The following is a 16,592-nucleotide window of genomic DNA, read 5'->3' as shown; positions in this document are numbered from 1 at the left end:
CATAAGTTCTGCTGTTCAAAAGACATTTTATTTATGAGTGCTGGTTGTATATGGCTGATGCATTAAAAATGCAGTTTTGTTACTCACACAAAACTAATGTCTACTTACTTGTCTATATAAAATATTCTGTTTCTAGAAATGCCTCGCTTCAGTCTACTGAATGTATCTTAATGCTGCTGCAAACAGTTCAACTTGGGCTGTTCCAGGGTGAATTTATCATATAGTGTTTCTTTCACTTTTTTCTTTAAATTTGCAGCAGCACTTCATGGATAGCAGAATACCATGCTTAGTGGTAGCTGCAAAGTCTGACTTGCATGAAGTTAGACAGGAATATAGTATTTCTCCTGCTGAATTCTGCAAAAAACACAAAATGCCTCCACCTCAAGCCTTTACTTGTAATACGGTTGATGTGCCGAGTAAGGATATCTTTGTTAAACTGACAACTATGGCAATGTATCCGTAAGTACTTGAACCGTTATATTTTTCATATTGCATGGGTCACTCACAATACCACTGCATGTCATTGTTAGTCACAAGGATGGAACTGCCTCACTGAGATTTAGCAACAGAGAGATGAAAGTGACTTGAGTAGAATCTTCAAGTTATTTCAGATTGAGAAAGTTGGTATGTATCCAACGTATAAATCAGTGTCAGCTATTGTTGCTAAGGTATTTTTTTAAAGAGTACACTACTTCATCCAGTTCCTCTTGCAAATTCCAATGAATATGTAGGGTTCTGTTCTGTCCTTACTGTGGATGCATAACTCAATATGTCAATATTCATATCTTGGTATTTTTGAGAGACTTGTGAATAAGCTGTGCTTTAATCCTTGTTAATAGCTCAACTTGACAGTTGGTTACAAGTAATGACACTCTTCAGTGAACAACAGTTCCCCCAATGCACTACTTGAAGCCTTTTTTATTTTCAGGGTATTTACTACTATGTTCTTCAGTTCATTCATCTAATAGATCTTATATTTTTTAATAGAATTGCTGTATAAACACCTTTTGGTCTTCAGATAGAAGATACTTAAGCTCACATTCTTCACTACACATCTCACTGTTGCTAAGCTCATTTTGCATCTCTTTTTTTGGTGGGTGGAGCTTTTAATATGGTGTTGAACTACATAAATATTACAGCAGATGGAGTCTAGTATGACAGCTGACATTTGCTTTAAATTAAATAGAACTAATGTCACTTTCACCCAAAATACTAGGATTTTTTTTTTTTAATATTTGAAACTGAATTTATTGAATTAGATTTGTAAAGTTTTTGTTTTGTTTTGTTCTCCTGTATTTATTTTGTAGCGCTGGAATACTGGGAAACCACTAAAGTGTAGCACTGACCAAATGTCTTGTCATATCAATATTCTGGCTTCTTCCTTAGTTTTCAAGCATGTGTGTTTGTTAGGGTGGGAAAGGTAGGGGTAACTGTCACTTTGTAAAGTGTGCATTCAAACTGGTAGAAAATGTGGCTTACTTTCCTTTGTAAAAGGGGTGTTATCTATTGCTGTGCAGACATACTCAGAAGCCTTTAGAAGCTTTCCTTACAAACTTAAATAAATTCAGCAAACGTTTTCATTCATGTTTGTGCTTTGCTATTAAGATCTGTGTATGGTGGTAATGCCAAAATGTCTAAGATTTAGAACATCTAACCTTAAAATTCTGCACAGCTGTAGTTGTACCCTTGCTTCCCCAGTGTATTTTTTTTCTCCTCTCCTTACTCATTCAAATGTACCTTTTATTCCTAAATCTCTCTTGGTTGTGGCACAGTCCTAATGTGCACCTGATTTTATGAGCAAGATTTCAACTCCTGTCCTTCTGTGTGTTTTCGCAGCCATGCCCGGTTACGCTGTATGTGCGCCTGCAACAGGTGTACATTTTGCATCTGTCAGAACTTCCTCAACTCAGACTTGCTGCAATCTGTAAAGAACAAACTCTTCACTGCAGTTCTTAACAGGTCCTTAACTTTATTTACTAGGTACCAGGTGTGCTTTTAAAGTTTTTTTTGAAAAAGCAATTGGTAACCTTATATACTGCAGATTTTTCACTCCATATCCACTAAATAGGCAGATACTTACTTTTGTATTTGTCATAAAATTGTTGAACTTTGCTTAACTTGAAAGTACTTCTGGTCTTTTGAGCTTAGTCCAGTGATTTCTTTGAAACGTCACCAATTTGGTAGTTGATTCAGGCACTTAGTGATTGCAAAAATGCTGTGGAGAAATTAGGACTGTGTTTTTAGGGAACTGGTAATGGACATTAAGTAGTGTCTATAAATCTGTGTAATGTGTCTCACTTGAGACATTATAGGTTTGTTTAGTATTGATTAGAGGCAGTGCCTCATAGATACCAGTTACACAAATATTTTCATAAAGGCTTGACTATAGCAGCATCATATAACATATTACATGTTTATCTTTGCTAGTTGTTTGATATTTGGGAATTCATAGAATTTCTGTGTATGTGTGTTATGCTTGGTTTGCACAGAGTGGGTGTTTTGTGTAAAAAAAACTAGAGTTTTTAACATCCAATTCCTCTCTGAAGAAAACGCAACATGTAAGAAGTGGTAAATGGTTAAACATTTGCAAACACTTTGGAAAAAGCAACTGGTAAAGAGAGATAACTGGTTTTCAGCATTGAAAACAGTGCTATACCTTGTCCTGTGTATATTGCAGGCAGTTTTTGACACACATGATTTACTAACACCTCAGCACTTGTCACCTCACCCCAATAAATGGGAGTTCAAACCGAACAATTTTTGCAGTGTAGTGGTTCTATCCTTTGTAGCCTTCTTGGAGGTGTATATGATAAATGTGATTCTTGGAGGCAACTATGATAAATGTGTTTATTTGAAGGCCATGGTTAGAATATCTTGACATGCTGCTTGTCCGTGTATGTTACTACTTTACTGTTTTCAGATGTAGCTGCTCCAAATAAGAGTGGCTGTCTCCTTTAAAAGTAAGTTACGCACACATAGGAGGCCTACTGATACACCCACCTACAGTATTGAGCATCTTTGTGAAATACCACTTTAATCCAAGACAAAAGTGTTAACGACAGAGTGAGAGTTCAGAGAAGGGTGAAAAACTCATGAGCTTAGGACAAGACTGTGAATATGAGTGAGACTGTTCATGCTGCAACTCTTCTACAGCAGTCACCCCTTAGACAAAAATCCCTTGAAACAGCAATCTCTTAGCATATTGTCTCTCTCAAACTTCATTCAGCAGACACTACTAGAAAATCCCAACTCTTTATTATTGAGGCTGAAATCACCTCTATAATGCATCCTCATTTCGTTGGAATGGTTTTGGGTTGCTACATTAGCTGTTGTGGCTTGTTTCTCTTTTGTATGGGCCTGTGGGGTTTTTTGAGTCCTGCATTAGACACTGCATTTCATTCCTCTGAAATACTGTCAAGGGCTTGAGGTATTGCAGTCTTTTTATGAGAAGTCTCAGGATACTGTCGTTCCACACCTTGTCACTAGACAGTGTGGAATACGCATAGGAATCTACTGCTGCCTAAAAAAGTCTGTAATTCAAGGTAGGGAGAATTCCTCATAGTCTTTTCCACTGACCCTACAGAAAGGAAAAATTATTTGCTAGAATCTCTTTGTCTGTAGTCATTCAGTTAGTCACTAGGGTTTTGTGGCAGGTTTCCAGTATGCTCACTTCATCTCACCAACTCTCTTCCTAGTTAGCTCGTCAGAGGTGTTTCCTTACCGAACACATTTCCACAGTTTATTCAGCATTCAGTACATGGACTACTATATAACTGCATATATAGTAGAGCTGAGATACCTGTAAACAAGAGGGAATAGCTCCTAATTGTAGACTTAGGAGGGTGGAGATGGTTTTCTTGTTTAAAAATGTTAGCTCCTTGGATGCATTCTTAATCTAATGATTTGTGATTAAACTAGAGAAAGCATTTGAATCAAGAAGGATTTTCTGATGTCATTAGTTTATGTAACTTTTCTTATTTTGCCTTTACAAGTGCTTACCATTAGGTCAGATAGTTGGGCAAAAGTTTAGATAACTGATGGGTAAAGGAAGTTTCTCAAGAGTACTTTATTCTCCTGATCCCTTCCTATTCTGAAGATTTAGATGGTAGAAGTAGGTAAACTGAAATTTTTCACATTGGACCCCTTCCTGTATTATTTGTTGCTAAGTAATGCTTAAACACTGTTACCAAGGCAAAATAAAATTCCACATTTGAACATTTCCACCTTAGTAATGAAAGGAAGAGCATTGCCTCTATGCAACTGAAAAACCTATACACGCCCACCTTCAGTTTCTGTTCTGCGGACAAACTTCAGAGACTCTCCCGAGGGTTTGTAGACTATCAGAAAGGCAAGTTCAACAAATGTGGAAGTTCAGTTTGGAGATGTTTATTGTGCAGGAATGGGATTGTTGGTTTGAACTACCCAGGATCATGTTTTATTGGTTCTTTGAGGAAGAAGGCACTGCATTCAAAGCACTATACATGCATGTATGAGACTTCTTACTATCCTGTAGTATTTTTATATTTTTAATTTGTTCTTTCCTTTAGGTGTTCATTTGTATTTGTCTGGCTGGCACTTAATCTCTTTTTACTACATTGTTTTACCTGTTTTTAAAAGGAAGGTTTCTGCTTATGTCATTCTAACCCTTTCTTTAATGACGAGCTTGGATTTTTAGCTTTTTTTTTTATTAACAACAGAGCATCAATTTTAAGTGTGTTTTTCTGCTTTCTTGGTTTTAAATCATTCACTTGTTGCCTTTTGCTTGTACAGTAGTGGCATTTTTCTGTCAGCTAAGTTAATTTAAAAATAAAATAATTCTAATGCATGAGAATTGTGTTGTTCAGTGAGGGAGACTTCTCAGATCATGTGTTTCTTCTTTCTAAAGTTTTTAAATATTGTGGAATAGAAGTGAAGTTCTATTTGCATATAAAACATGGTTGTTCCAGGAATTATTTGTAAGATTTTTTTTTTTCTATGAAAACCTTCCTTCTGTGAAATTAAAGTTAAGACAATAGTTTCATTTTTCTGTAATAATGGGAAAGTTTTAAGAGTATAACCCAGGATTTGTTTTTCACTGTGCAGTATATGCAGATTATTTTTCAAAACTATAGTATATTGCCATTAAATCTAATTGCAGAAATCTATCTCTATGCTTAGGTGTCCCCCAAATTAGGACAGTATAACAATATTTTACTTGCCTATTTTCCTCCTTCTCTAAACTGTTTAATGCCCCATACTGAGTAGAAATTTATAAAGCTGTGTCTCCTGATTTCTTTCCAAATAGAATATATTGAATTGGCATTTTACATTCTTTTTAGGTTTTGTAGATAATAAGATGCACTTGAAGCTTTTTACATTTTAGATGACTAATGTATGGGGGAAAATTCTAACTTCTGGAGTTGGTTTGCATCCTAGGAAAATACGTGCCCGAAGGGAAGCTGCAGCAGCTTGCGCATGTTATGCAATGTTTTTGGAATTCAGTTGCTTATATTTTATTGTTAGAACCTATTGTCTGTCAGAGCAGGCTGCTGCTGCTTGCTGGCTGCATTAACTTGCTTATAATTTTGGTGTGAGTAGCCACGTGACGAGGCGGTTGGCCTCACCACTGTGCTTTTAAAATGCTTTCGTAGTTAATACAGGAATGTTTTTGAACTCTCCCAGGCTTGGGATTCTTCTGCTGCTGACATGGGGAAAAGTGTCAGTATTGGCCCATAACTCGGCAATTTTCTGTGTGTAACCATGACAGGCATGCTCAGTTAACCTCTTGATAAGCGAACGTTGCAAACTTCTTGTGAGTTGTTAAAGCCTCTTAAAAGAAAGACTGTACAGATTTCAAAGATCTTATTCAACAAGTGACAAGTTATGTGACTCACTATTAAGAGTAGGTTGAATAAAAATCTTTTTTTCCAAAACGTGCATTATAATCTGAATTTTATGCCAAAGGCAAAATTTCTAGACTTTCTTACATATGTAGCACTAATTATATGATTAAATACACACACCAATCTATTTGGGAAGTTTGAAAGCTAGTTATTATTACTAATAAGCAAGAGTTTCAAATACAACTTCATTTATGGAGTCCTAACTACGACTGTGTGTGTGTGTATATGTGCACATGTATATGTTTTGCCCTTGGAGAGAGTAATTTTTCTAATTCAGAGTTACTGTCTTACTAGCAAGGCAGTAATAATTTCTACCACTGGCAAAAACTAGTTTCATAAACACAACTACACTGAAATAAAATTTGAACATTATTTATTGAAGAGGTAGAATTTTTCAGTATGTATTGAGAAAAGTTTTTCTGCATTATATCTACCCTCATGTCAAAGAACCTATGCTGGAAACAAATGTTGATCCTTTTTTATTATTTCAGACAGATTTCTTTTTTTTTTTTCCCCATTAATGGCAGCTAAACAATATTAGGGATCAAAGTTGTAAAAATGGAACTTATGACAGCATAAGGAACATTTAAGGGAAGAAAAATTGGAATTTTTTTTTCAAAGATGTAAAGCAATTAGACATCCGTAGTGTTCTGAATTTCAGTAAGTATTTTTGGACTTTGGATTTTTGGGCTGAGATGTTCAGAGGGCCCTAATCACTTATTACTGAAGTCAGTTGATTTTCTTGAGGTTATAAGGCAAATCCCTGCCTTGATTTAGTTCCTTTATTTAAATGAAAAAGTCTGTTACTGTTAGGCTTAGAAAAGGGATCAGAGTCAATTTACTCTCCCTTTAGACATAAAAAGAGGATTTTATCATGAATGAGAATATTTTAATTGTTTTTTAAAGGATGAAGCATGCTCAGCAACTTTCTTGCATACCACTAAATATGGACACGTGCAGAAGTCAAAACAAGGCAAATTATAGATAGGAATCAGAAAATCTAGATGTGAGAGATAGTGCTTTATGGGGCAATGCAAAAGCATTCATTTGCAATTTTAACAGTGATTTGCACATTTAAAGGGGTGTTTTTTAAATTATACAAATAGTTGGGTATTGAATTAACCATATTAAACTTGAGAATTGTTAGTGACACAAATACTTACCCAACAGAGCTTGTCACATAATCTATTAAAGTCGTGTTACATAGAAGTGGTTTATTTTACATACACAGATAAGTTTTATAATTTACAGATCTGAAGACAAGGGTTTGTATAGTCTTTTACTAAAAAAAACACCACATGTAGTGATAAAATTCAGTCTTTAATTGAATTATCAACAGTAATGAGATCTTGTCAGTTTTAGGTCTGATGAGTGTTGGACTCATTCCAGTGTGTTTGGCACAGGTACTGTAGCTCGTGCATGTGGTGCAGGAGTATTGCAGTATGCTGCGGACACATGGAAGTTGAGGCTTTGGGGATGGAATGGGAAGAGATTCAGTTTTTTAAGCAGTTTTCTTTTGTCCTTAAAGCAATGGCATTTAGCTACATAAAATCATATATATTACTTAGCTCATCAAAAGTACAAACTCCATTTATTTCTGGTTTTCCCCAAGCACTAAGTTTTTAACAACTGCACAAGAATCAGGGCTAGACGGCTAAAAATGATAAATTCTTTGGGCTTTGTTATTTGAGCATATTTGAGACGCTGTTGTTGAGCCATGCTATGAACTGCAAACTGTGCATGTGTGTAAAAAGGTTAAGACCCTACATAGATGAGTTGGGGGCCATGCTGTTAGCAGACGAGGAGAGCAGTATTATGCAGCAGGTGCACGCCGTCAGCTTTGTAGAAGATTCCATCTTCATGGAGTCATCTCTTGGTCCACGTTTACTTGAAGACAGGTAACAACAGCCAAGCTAAGGTGACCTTGCCATTGCCTTTTCCCTTTCTTCCCCTCAGCAAACCACTTGACATCTAGTTTGCAGAGAGTTTGTCAAAACTAGCTGTAGAAAAACTAATGCTTGCAGGAATTCATGAATTTGATCTGTTCCATAACCCAGCAAGATATTTTTAAAACAGGATTAGGATTTTTTGAGAGACCAGCTGTGTTCTGCTGTTTGTGCACCAAAGAGCCTGTTTGTCAGCATGTGGTATGACAGTACACTGATTATATGGCTTATATTACTCCTGCAAATGTCTACTAAAGAATATCCTAAAGTGGTTTTGTATATTTTGATAGCAAGTAACAATTCCTGCTTTATTAAACAGCTTGTACACTATAGCTCTGCAGTTTACGCTATATGAACTCTCTTGTACACCGTGTATGCTCCTTGTACTTAATATTCCTGCAGCTTTCGCTGAGTAACCCACGATGATTAATACAGGCTAAAATACATAGGCTAGTGAAGTTCTGTTGCAAGTTCTGTCTTAAACAAAAACAAGCAAACAAACAGAAAAAACCCTTTACTATTGTTCAGGAACTTCTTGTGCTTTGAATTATGGCATTTGTGATAACTTGTTTGAAATGGTAGCTCCTGCTTTATGGTAAGCTGTCATACTTGAGACTACTTTTGAGGATGGCTAGCCATGTTTAACTGAGCATGCTCACAGACTTCTTGCAATATTTGGGAGAGTTGGGTCATTGGCTGTCTCCACTGTCATGCAAGATGTGGCTTTTTATGTCATACAGTCACTTCATACTGTTGTTACATCTTGTCATCTTCTGTTGATGCCATTGTCACTGCTTGTTTCACTAAGCACTTTCTCTTAGCTTTCAGCTTGGTATTGGATGATTGTTTCTATTGCTGTTCTTGTGACTGTACTGGGAAGAAAGGGATTTACAAATGGTCCTTTTGATTCTAGCTTTTGGAAAAATATTACTTGCTACTTGTCAGTAAACTCTTTTTGGGGGAGAAGTGTAAGTAGATATTCAACAGAACTGGAAAGTTTTTTCATGGAAAAGCAGAAATATGCAAACTCAACATTTAAAAAAAAAAGGATTTTGCTGGACAGAGTTGTTCTCGCTATGGATTATTAATTATTTGCTAGCTATTTTTGTTTTCTTTTTATGAATGCTTGCTGGTACTCTCAAAGACGACACACTGCCCTCCCCACTTTCATGACTAATGATCTGCTCCTGCATTTCTCTTCAGCTGTGTGAGCTCTCTGACTTCAGTGAGATCTACTAATGTGATCAGAGCTGCAGATCAAATCCCAAGCTTTTAAAAAATGTAAAATGACTGTATAAGTACTCATAAGGCTGAATTGTAAGCTGCTTGACTGTGACAAGTGTAGTGATGAATTTCCAAAAGCAGAGTAGTTTGGCACAAGTTGTCTGATACTCCTGTCATGGAATTAACCTGGTTTTGTATGTGTGTTGAATTTTAGGCATGTGACACAAGCGGACCTGAAGAGCTCTACATTTTGGCTCCGAGCAAGTTTTGGTGCTACTGTCTTTGCAGTTTTGGGTTTTGCTATGTACAAAGCATTACTAAAGCAACGATGATCTGAGAAGAAGCACATCTGGCCCTACCAAATAAAACAAACAAACACAAAAACTTTTATGTACATTCTGAATGCTTTAAATTCTGCTAGAAATATTTATATATGCAGAGTTACTTTATTAATATTTGTAATTCATGCATAAGATTATTTTAAATTATAGCTCTTACTACAGTATTGCATAATGCGTGGAAAAAAGAATTGCATCTTAACAGCCAGCTAAAATGGCTTAACTTGTGAGGCCAAAAGGGAATTTGTTGTAAATAACCTGTACATATTAAAGCACTAAGACATTGCTTCCCAAAAAGCTATTCAAAATACTGTTCTTAGATGTTTCACCATGGTGACATACTAGTATATAGTTGAAATTCATTTTCAGTAGAGTAGGTTCAACTCAAGGATCATACTTCCTCAAGGGTTGCTTATTTATTTCACATTCATCTGAAGTGACTTCATCTTTTTGGACTATAAGCTATACCAGGCAGAACTTGTGATTTTCATTCTTACCTATTCTTTTTACCTGATGAACAAATTTCCCCAAGTATGTATTTCAAGAAAAAAAATCACTGTTGCTGTCCTGGCCTATGATTTTGTATGTTACATGACCAGTGACATCTGATTTTTCTCTTAAAAGGAAAAATGTAAACTTCAAAAACTGCCAGATCAGCTTCATATGCTGTGTGTAATTCGTGTTTTTCATTTTCCACTATGTTGTGTTTTATAACCCTTATGAATCAGATGAGCAAATTTGTATATTATAAACGTTTATAATTCGAAAAGTGTTGCTGTTTAATTTCTCACATCTGTTGATCATACCTGTTGAAAGCAGTGTATAAGATAAAACTAAAATAGTACACAGTGCCTATTCTACTGTAGTATATTAGTTGCATGGATCACAGTGCATTCTGTAACTGGCTAGAATTACCTATAGACACAGCTTTTTTATGATCCAGTAAATCAAACATTAATTCCTCATGACGAACCTATTTTTCCATTGCTGGCCTTTTCAAGTATTTCAATAAAATAACTGTGTACTGTGTTTGTGTTTTTCTCTATTCCCCCCCTGCCCCACTTTCCACTGCCCTGAAAGGTGGTCCTTATAAAACCTTGTCCTTTATCTGAGAGAATACTGTCGATGCCTTCAGTTGTTGAAGCTTAAATGTCTTGGCTATGTAGTTTCTTTTGATTTGTCTTATGACTCCATTAGAGGTTTATTTCTGATTTTTATCAGAAGACAAAAGTGACTTCTATGATATTTTAAAGCAGAAACACAAATGCATAGTCAACCATGAACTTTTTGTTTACTGTCAAGGACAAAATAGAGTGGGAGAAGAAAAAGTAAATACTTCAGTGGGTTGTTTGGGAAAGCTAATGCCTGTCTATTACACTGACCTTCCAGAAAAGCGAGGCAAGAGGAGCTGAATGAGAAAGTTTTATCAACAGAAGATTAGAAAGCTCTCAATCTGTAAACTGATGCACTCTATCTGGAAAATTAGTAATTTTCTAAAAGGTTTTTGAGGAAAAGAGGGCTAACATTTTTCTGGGGGTGGTGTGTATGCTGTTTTATAAAATCTTATCATTTTTCCTGGGAAAGTGATCTTTAGAGACCTCTGTATCCTCCTCCCACTAGGTAACTGGAGACCACAGAAATTAGATTTCCCCCATGTTAACCTTCTCTTAAGACCCGTTCTTTCAGCCTCTCTCTTTATTTCCTGTTCCAGCTCTGTACCCATTTCTGTGGCCTTCTGCTAGTGGACTCACTCCAGTATGTCAATGTCTGTCTTGTACTGGGAAGCCTGAAACTGGACGTAGTTCAGTACAGTCTCACAAGTGCCAGTTATTGAATGTGACTGGCTAGTGCTTGTGGAAGGTTTGTCAGGTAGTTGAACAGTATTTCTCACTCTTTTTCTGTGAGATGTCTTCTGACATCCATGATGTAGAAAATAAATGCATCAGTGTTATGCAGAGCTTTCGAACTGATGACCTGAGCAAGTGCATGTTTTACCCTGTCCCTGAATTTTTACAGTACTTCTCATGAGCTCGTGGTTCCATGCAGCAATGGCACAGGAAAGCTGAAGAGTGCACAGTGTGTTCTCAAGAGCTGACAGATCACTTGTTTTGTGGTTGTTTTTTTTCTTTTGTTTAGGTACAACATGCCTGCCTCGGTAGAGGGGGACCACATTGTGATAGAAAATAAGAAGGAAGACCACTGTGATAGTGTAACTTAATCTGCAGGGATCTTTTGGGGCCTGTTGATCTTTTACCATCAAAGCAAGCAGGGAAGGCTAGATATTTACATGCCTTGAGACTTTTTTGTTTGTTTTCCTGATGGGAAATTCTAATTTAGTAGATCTTAATGCTGCCGATTACTCCCACCACTCTCCCCCGTCAATGCACTTCTGAAAGGGTATTTCAGGACTTCATTTCTCAGAAATGTATCTCAGACTGCCAATGTACTGATGCTAAAGTGCATTTTGAGAGACTGATGGCTCTGCAGCACTGCCTGGCCTGCCTCCGAGGTTGGAGTTCTGGGGAGGGTCTGCTGTTGTAAACCAGTCAGTGGCTGTTGGCTCCAAAACACTTCTAAATATCTGATACCACGGTCTGGATTTACACTTGGGATTCCCAGTCACCTTCCGCAAGTACCCTCTCACAGAAATCTTTTAAGTATTGTATTAACGACACAGCTTATCATCTGTGCCAAGTACTAGAGCGTTGTAACTGCCGTTCCAACGAGTGGCTTGTGTTTTATTGTGTCATTTGCAAATCTCTTCTATTGAGCCCGTTGCTGTATTTTTCTGTGGGGGAGGCTGGTGCGGACGTGGGTCTGTGTGCTGGGCGTGCAGAAGGAAACGCTGGCTCCGGTGTGCTGGTCCAGACCTTTCGCCCATCAGCCACCCATCGCCCATCGAGTGCTTTTTGGGGCTCAGCTACCAGAATCGCCGCTTTCCTGGAAAAGGGCTGCCGTTAGGGTTGTAAGATTGCTTCCACTTGAGGGAAAAGGTGTTCACGGGTGAATATTTTCATGTTAATTAAACGTGCTTTATGCTCGTTACCCAACGAGCCTCGGAAGAGACGCGTTTCTATGGAAATACGGAAGCGGCACCTGGCAGCCAAGGCGGGCCTGCCGTTCCCGCGGCTGGCCTGAGGGACCCGGCGCGAGTTGCCGCCAGGGGGCGCGCTGCCGCCGAGCTGACAGGGCAGCGGCTCCGCCCGCTCCCGGCGCCGGAGCGGAGGGGGGCGGCTGGGCACCGGCGTCGCTGTGTGGAACGGCGCCGTCGGCTCAGCTCAGCGCCGGGAGAGCCGCGGTGGGTTCCCTGGGCCGTCCCTGAGGAAAAAAGGCGGCCAGCGCTGAGGCGGGTCGTGCCGCGGGGGAGAGAAACGCCCCGCCCCGAGGTGAGGCTCTGCCCTTCCTCACGGCGAGGCCTCCTGGGGCTGCCAGCCTGCAGGTGAAGAACGGACTAGATCGCTACGTGCTTTTATAAAACCAGGCCTTCTCCATTGGTTTAGGGAGAGGAGTTTGCTCAGACCGACAGCTGGGAAGAGAACTCAAGTTCTCTCTGCGGCTCCCTTTGGGCGGGAGGCTGGTGTGCTCTGTGAAAACCTGGGTAGCTCTGCCGCCTAGGTAAGAGTTATGATGTTCACTGTGTCACTGGCCAAGATATCCTGGATCTTGTGAGGATTATAGTCACTGTGAGGGGAAACCGTTCTACTGGGAGAGCACATAAAGAAGGAAGTCTAAAAAGTTGAGCTGTTGCTGTTGAGTGCTGGCTGGTGCAGCCCAGTCAACTCTCCGCTCACTCGTGATCTCCTAACAGTGATTTTTTGTCTTTCCTCTGATCCTGTCAGTTTCCTAACAACTTTTTTCATTGTATTTTCCCAAACCAGACTCCATCTCCTCTTCCTGTTCAGTCTGATGCGTGAATCGCCTGGCTGTGGTATAAAGTCACAGAGGGGACAAAGATCTTGATTCATCTTCCTTGGAGACACATCCTTCACCCCTCAGCTTTGACCTCCTGTCTGAAAGCTTGTCAGTTCAGGATTAATTGTAAGCATGACTTGATTTTACGTTGGAAATTAACCTTGAGTTACTAATCGGTCTCCATTTGAAACAATTCTTTTAATTTGGAATGAACCTACCAATGTGTGCTGTGACCCCATCAGGTGACAGTTAAAAAGGAGCAGAGACACATCTTAAATACTGCAGGGCTCACCTGACAGGAGAGCTCGCTCTTAAGACAACCACCCAAAAAAGGATTAATGGCAGATTGAATTGTTTCCCCAGCTATAACCAAAAAGACAATTAGAACCAGCTGCAACCAATAACAGCTACTGGGGGAGAAGAGAGCTGCAGGTAGAAAGACTAGAGTCTACTTTTTCAGTGCTGTACTTGAAAAAGTTCTAAGTATAACATGGGGAATAGGGAGGGTCAGGAGGATAGTCTTTCAACACAAGTTAGAAATCAGAGAAGAGATTGGGCCTTATTTTTTCCCTCTATTCCTTCTCTTCAGGAGGGAAGGTATCCGTGAATCAGGGAGAAGCCAAAAGGCAACACATATAGTCTAATTCATACTCATCCTAAAAAGTGAACTTGTATTGTCCTAGTCACAAGGAGTATCATTTATACTGAAAGAGCCCTTTGCCACTGTTACCTTTTGGACACAGTTTAAACCCCCATCTCATACCATCTGTGGTCCTTAAAGATTTTTTGCCATTTTCTTGAGTCTGAAGGGGTTAATCTGACTGGTCTGATCCAGTCCCAACTTTGTATGTGCTATGTAACTTCTTGCTAGGGTTGTGTTTGGGTGCAGTGTTTTTGGCTTCTGATCCAAAATACTGCATTTTGCTTCAGAAGTTGCCTTCCAGGGCTGGCCAGCTGGCTGAGCTCCAGTACAGTAATCAAACTGGGTAGGTTGCTCCATTTAGTTCCAGTTGTGAGGGCTGGGCAGTTTTGTAAAAACTCGTTGGGGCTACACTGGGGGGAAAAAAGGACCCATGAACAAACTGTTTTAATTTGCTCCTGGAGGCTTAGCTAACAGATGTTGGCTGGGTCCCTGCTTTGAGCGCTTTTTATTGCATATTCATGAGCTGACCTTTTTAGCCATTTCCAATGCAGGAAGGACGTATATCTACATTTTGTTTGCAGTATTAGGAATATAAAAGGTTGCCTACATGACTGAATGTGAAAATGGATTGGGTTTTATTATCTCAAGTTCTAGGTTTCTTCTGAAGCCCTTCTGTGTTCTGTCTGCATCTGCTCAGTGGTTGCCCACAGTTCCCTAGTTTCTCTAGCAATTGCTGTTTTCCAAGGTAGAGTCACCACGGTATGCAGTGGGGAGAAATGGCAGTCTAAATTAAGAGGCTCTCACAGACTTGGAAGATGATAATTTGTCTGTAACAAAACTCCTCATTAGAATGCTGTTAATTTCCTTTCTGTGACAATTATAGCACAGCACTAGCTCATATGTGCAATGTGCAGAGATATTTCCCTGAAAAAAGTATCATTACCACTAGTGAAAAACATTCCTTAGAGGAGAAAAATGAACTTGTAGTTTTGCAGCAGTTTTCCAGTTTAGTGGGAGTTTGGTGTTAAGGTAAGGTTTTGGGGGTTCTCCCTGTTGTTTATTGCATTTATGTTAGACTTCATGGTTAGCATTTTCCCACTAGCATCTGGAATCAGAGGCGATACAGAGCTCTTGACATGGCAGTCCCCAACTGTGTGGAACTTGTTACCCCTGAAATTCAGCTCATTTATTCTCTCTTTACTTTAAAAACTCGCTTCCCTCCTCCCTACAGACATCTTTAAATGACTGCTGTTTCTTTCTGTTGGCATAGCATATTTTTGCTTATCCATCTGTTTTGAAGTTTTGATGAGGTTTAGTTTTTTAATCAAAAAGAGATTGTTTTTATAATAGCTGTTTAGTGCCTGGAATGTTTTGGCAGGAGTGGTGTTCTGTGAGTAAAGTGGGTTAGTGCTTCTCAAAAGCACTGGATTTGGTAGCCTGTTCTTATGCTTTGGGAGAGCAGGCTGGGCAGGCTCTAGACAAGCAAGAAGTGGATGCTGTGCTGCAGGAATCACCTTTAAACCTGAAGAAGGTCTGCTCTGTTTAACTGATGATGACAGTATTGGTCATTAAGGGGAGAGAAGCCCTCTTGTTCATCTGTTGCACTGGAGACCCCTGAAGAGCTTTTATTCTGTTGTCATTTTCTCACCTGAATGCCAAGGTAGAAAAGTTCTGCTCTTCAGATCCAAGTGTCCTGGGTTTACTTCTTGCACCTGCTTTAAAAATTTAGCTAAAAATCTTCAAAATACTGGAAGGGACATTTCTTTTAAAAGTATCTTTTGGCTAGGACTGTGATCAGCTGGGCTCAGAACCATGAATAGAGGGAAGTTTTTTACCTTAGCAGTCCTTGAAGGTAACAGATTCCTTTCTAATGTTTGTTCAGGATGGGGCAGCTGTGCAGTACTACAGGATAAGGTTATCATCTTAACTCATTTGTTCCCTATATATGGATCATTTGCAGGACTGAGTTCTCCTGTTGTTCTTTCCAAGGAATCAGATCAGGTGACAGAGGGGATCATTCCCTTTACTTGACCTTGCTCAGCTGTGTGGGATGATATTTTAGCCCTTGGCCCTGACCTTAAATTAGTGCCAGCCGTGCAGGATGCTGAGATGTGGAAACCTGCTGTTCCCTGGCGGCTTTAGGTAGGTGTAGCTCATGTGGGCATATGGAAAGAACTTGGCACTGTTCCCTTTTTCCTGCAGAAAAATCTTTTAGTAACTAAAAAGCTAGGACCCAGTGGCTAAGAGCACTGGCCTGTGTGGTTTCCTGTCACTGTGTGGGACAAATCTGATCCAGATCAAAAGTAATACGCAGTATGGAGTTCATGACAGCTGCGGATGGGAGAGACAATCTCTGCTGTATGCTCTGCTACTGCTGGATGGAAGATCCCATTCCTGTTCCAGAGATACTCTATCTGGATTTTTTTTGCTTTTCTTTGTTGTTTGTTTTTTAAACAAATTTGTAGAAAAAAGAGGGACTTCTAGCATGGTTCTATCCTTGTGGCTGAGGTATGTCTGATCTGGTATTGGAGCTCTTGCATCAAGAAAACGCAGCCTGCGGTGCTGGACCGTCTCTGCTCTGACTCTGGGCTCTTTCTAGCTTTGGCTGTCGGTGCAGCAGAAAGCAGAGGCACTGGCACCATGCGGA

At 39.3% G+C, this 16,592-nt stretch overlaps 1 protein-coding gene across 9 annotated transcripts in view; it reads left to right on the top strand.

The window, feature by feature from the left end:
- Nucleotides 1-10,419, top strand: part of RHOT1 (ras homolog family member T1) — a 28,106-nt gene extending 17,687 nt beyond the window's left edge. For 4 of the 9 annotated variants that reach the window (XM_052807490.1, XM_052807491.1, XM_052807497.1 and 1 more), the window contains 4 exons: nt 257-459; nt 1,837-1,959; nt 7,637-7,780; nt 9,267-10,419. In XM_052807490.1, the coding sequence (XP_052663450.1) occupies nt 257-459; nt 1,837-1,959; nt 7,637-7,780; nt 9,267-9,384 (588 nt within the window). In that variant the 3' untranslated portion in view covers nt 9,385-10,419. Of the gene's footprint in view, nt 1-256; nt 460-1,836; nt 1,988-4,547; nt 5,649-7,636; nt 7,781-9,266 lie in introns of those variants that run through there. The other 5 variants (XM_052807494.1, XM_052807493.1, XM_052807492.1 and 2 more) reach the window with 5 other exon arrangements.
- Nucleotides 10,420-16,592: the final 6,173 nt, after the last annotated feature.

This window comes from Harpia harpyja, chromosome 14, assembly GCF_026419915.1.
Source record: "Harpia harpyja isolate bHarHar1 chromosome 14, bHarHar1 primary haplotype, whole genome shotgun sequence".
Lineage (NCBI taxonomy): Eukaryota > Metazoa > Chordata > Aves > Accipitriformes > Accipitridae > Harpia > Harpia harpyja.
Note: the sequence above shows the minus strand (reverse complement) of the source record. Positions and strands in the feature narration are given on the sequence as shown.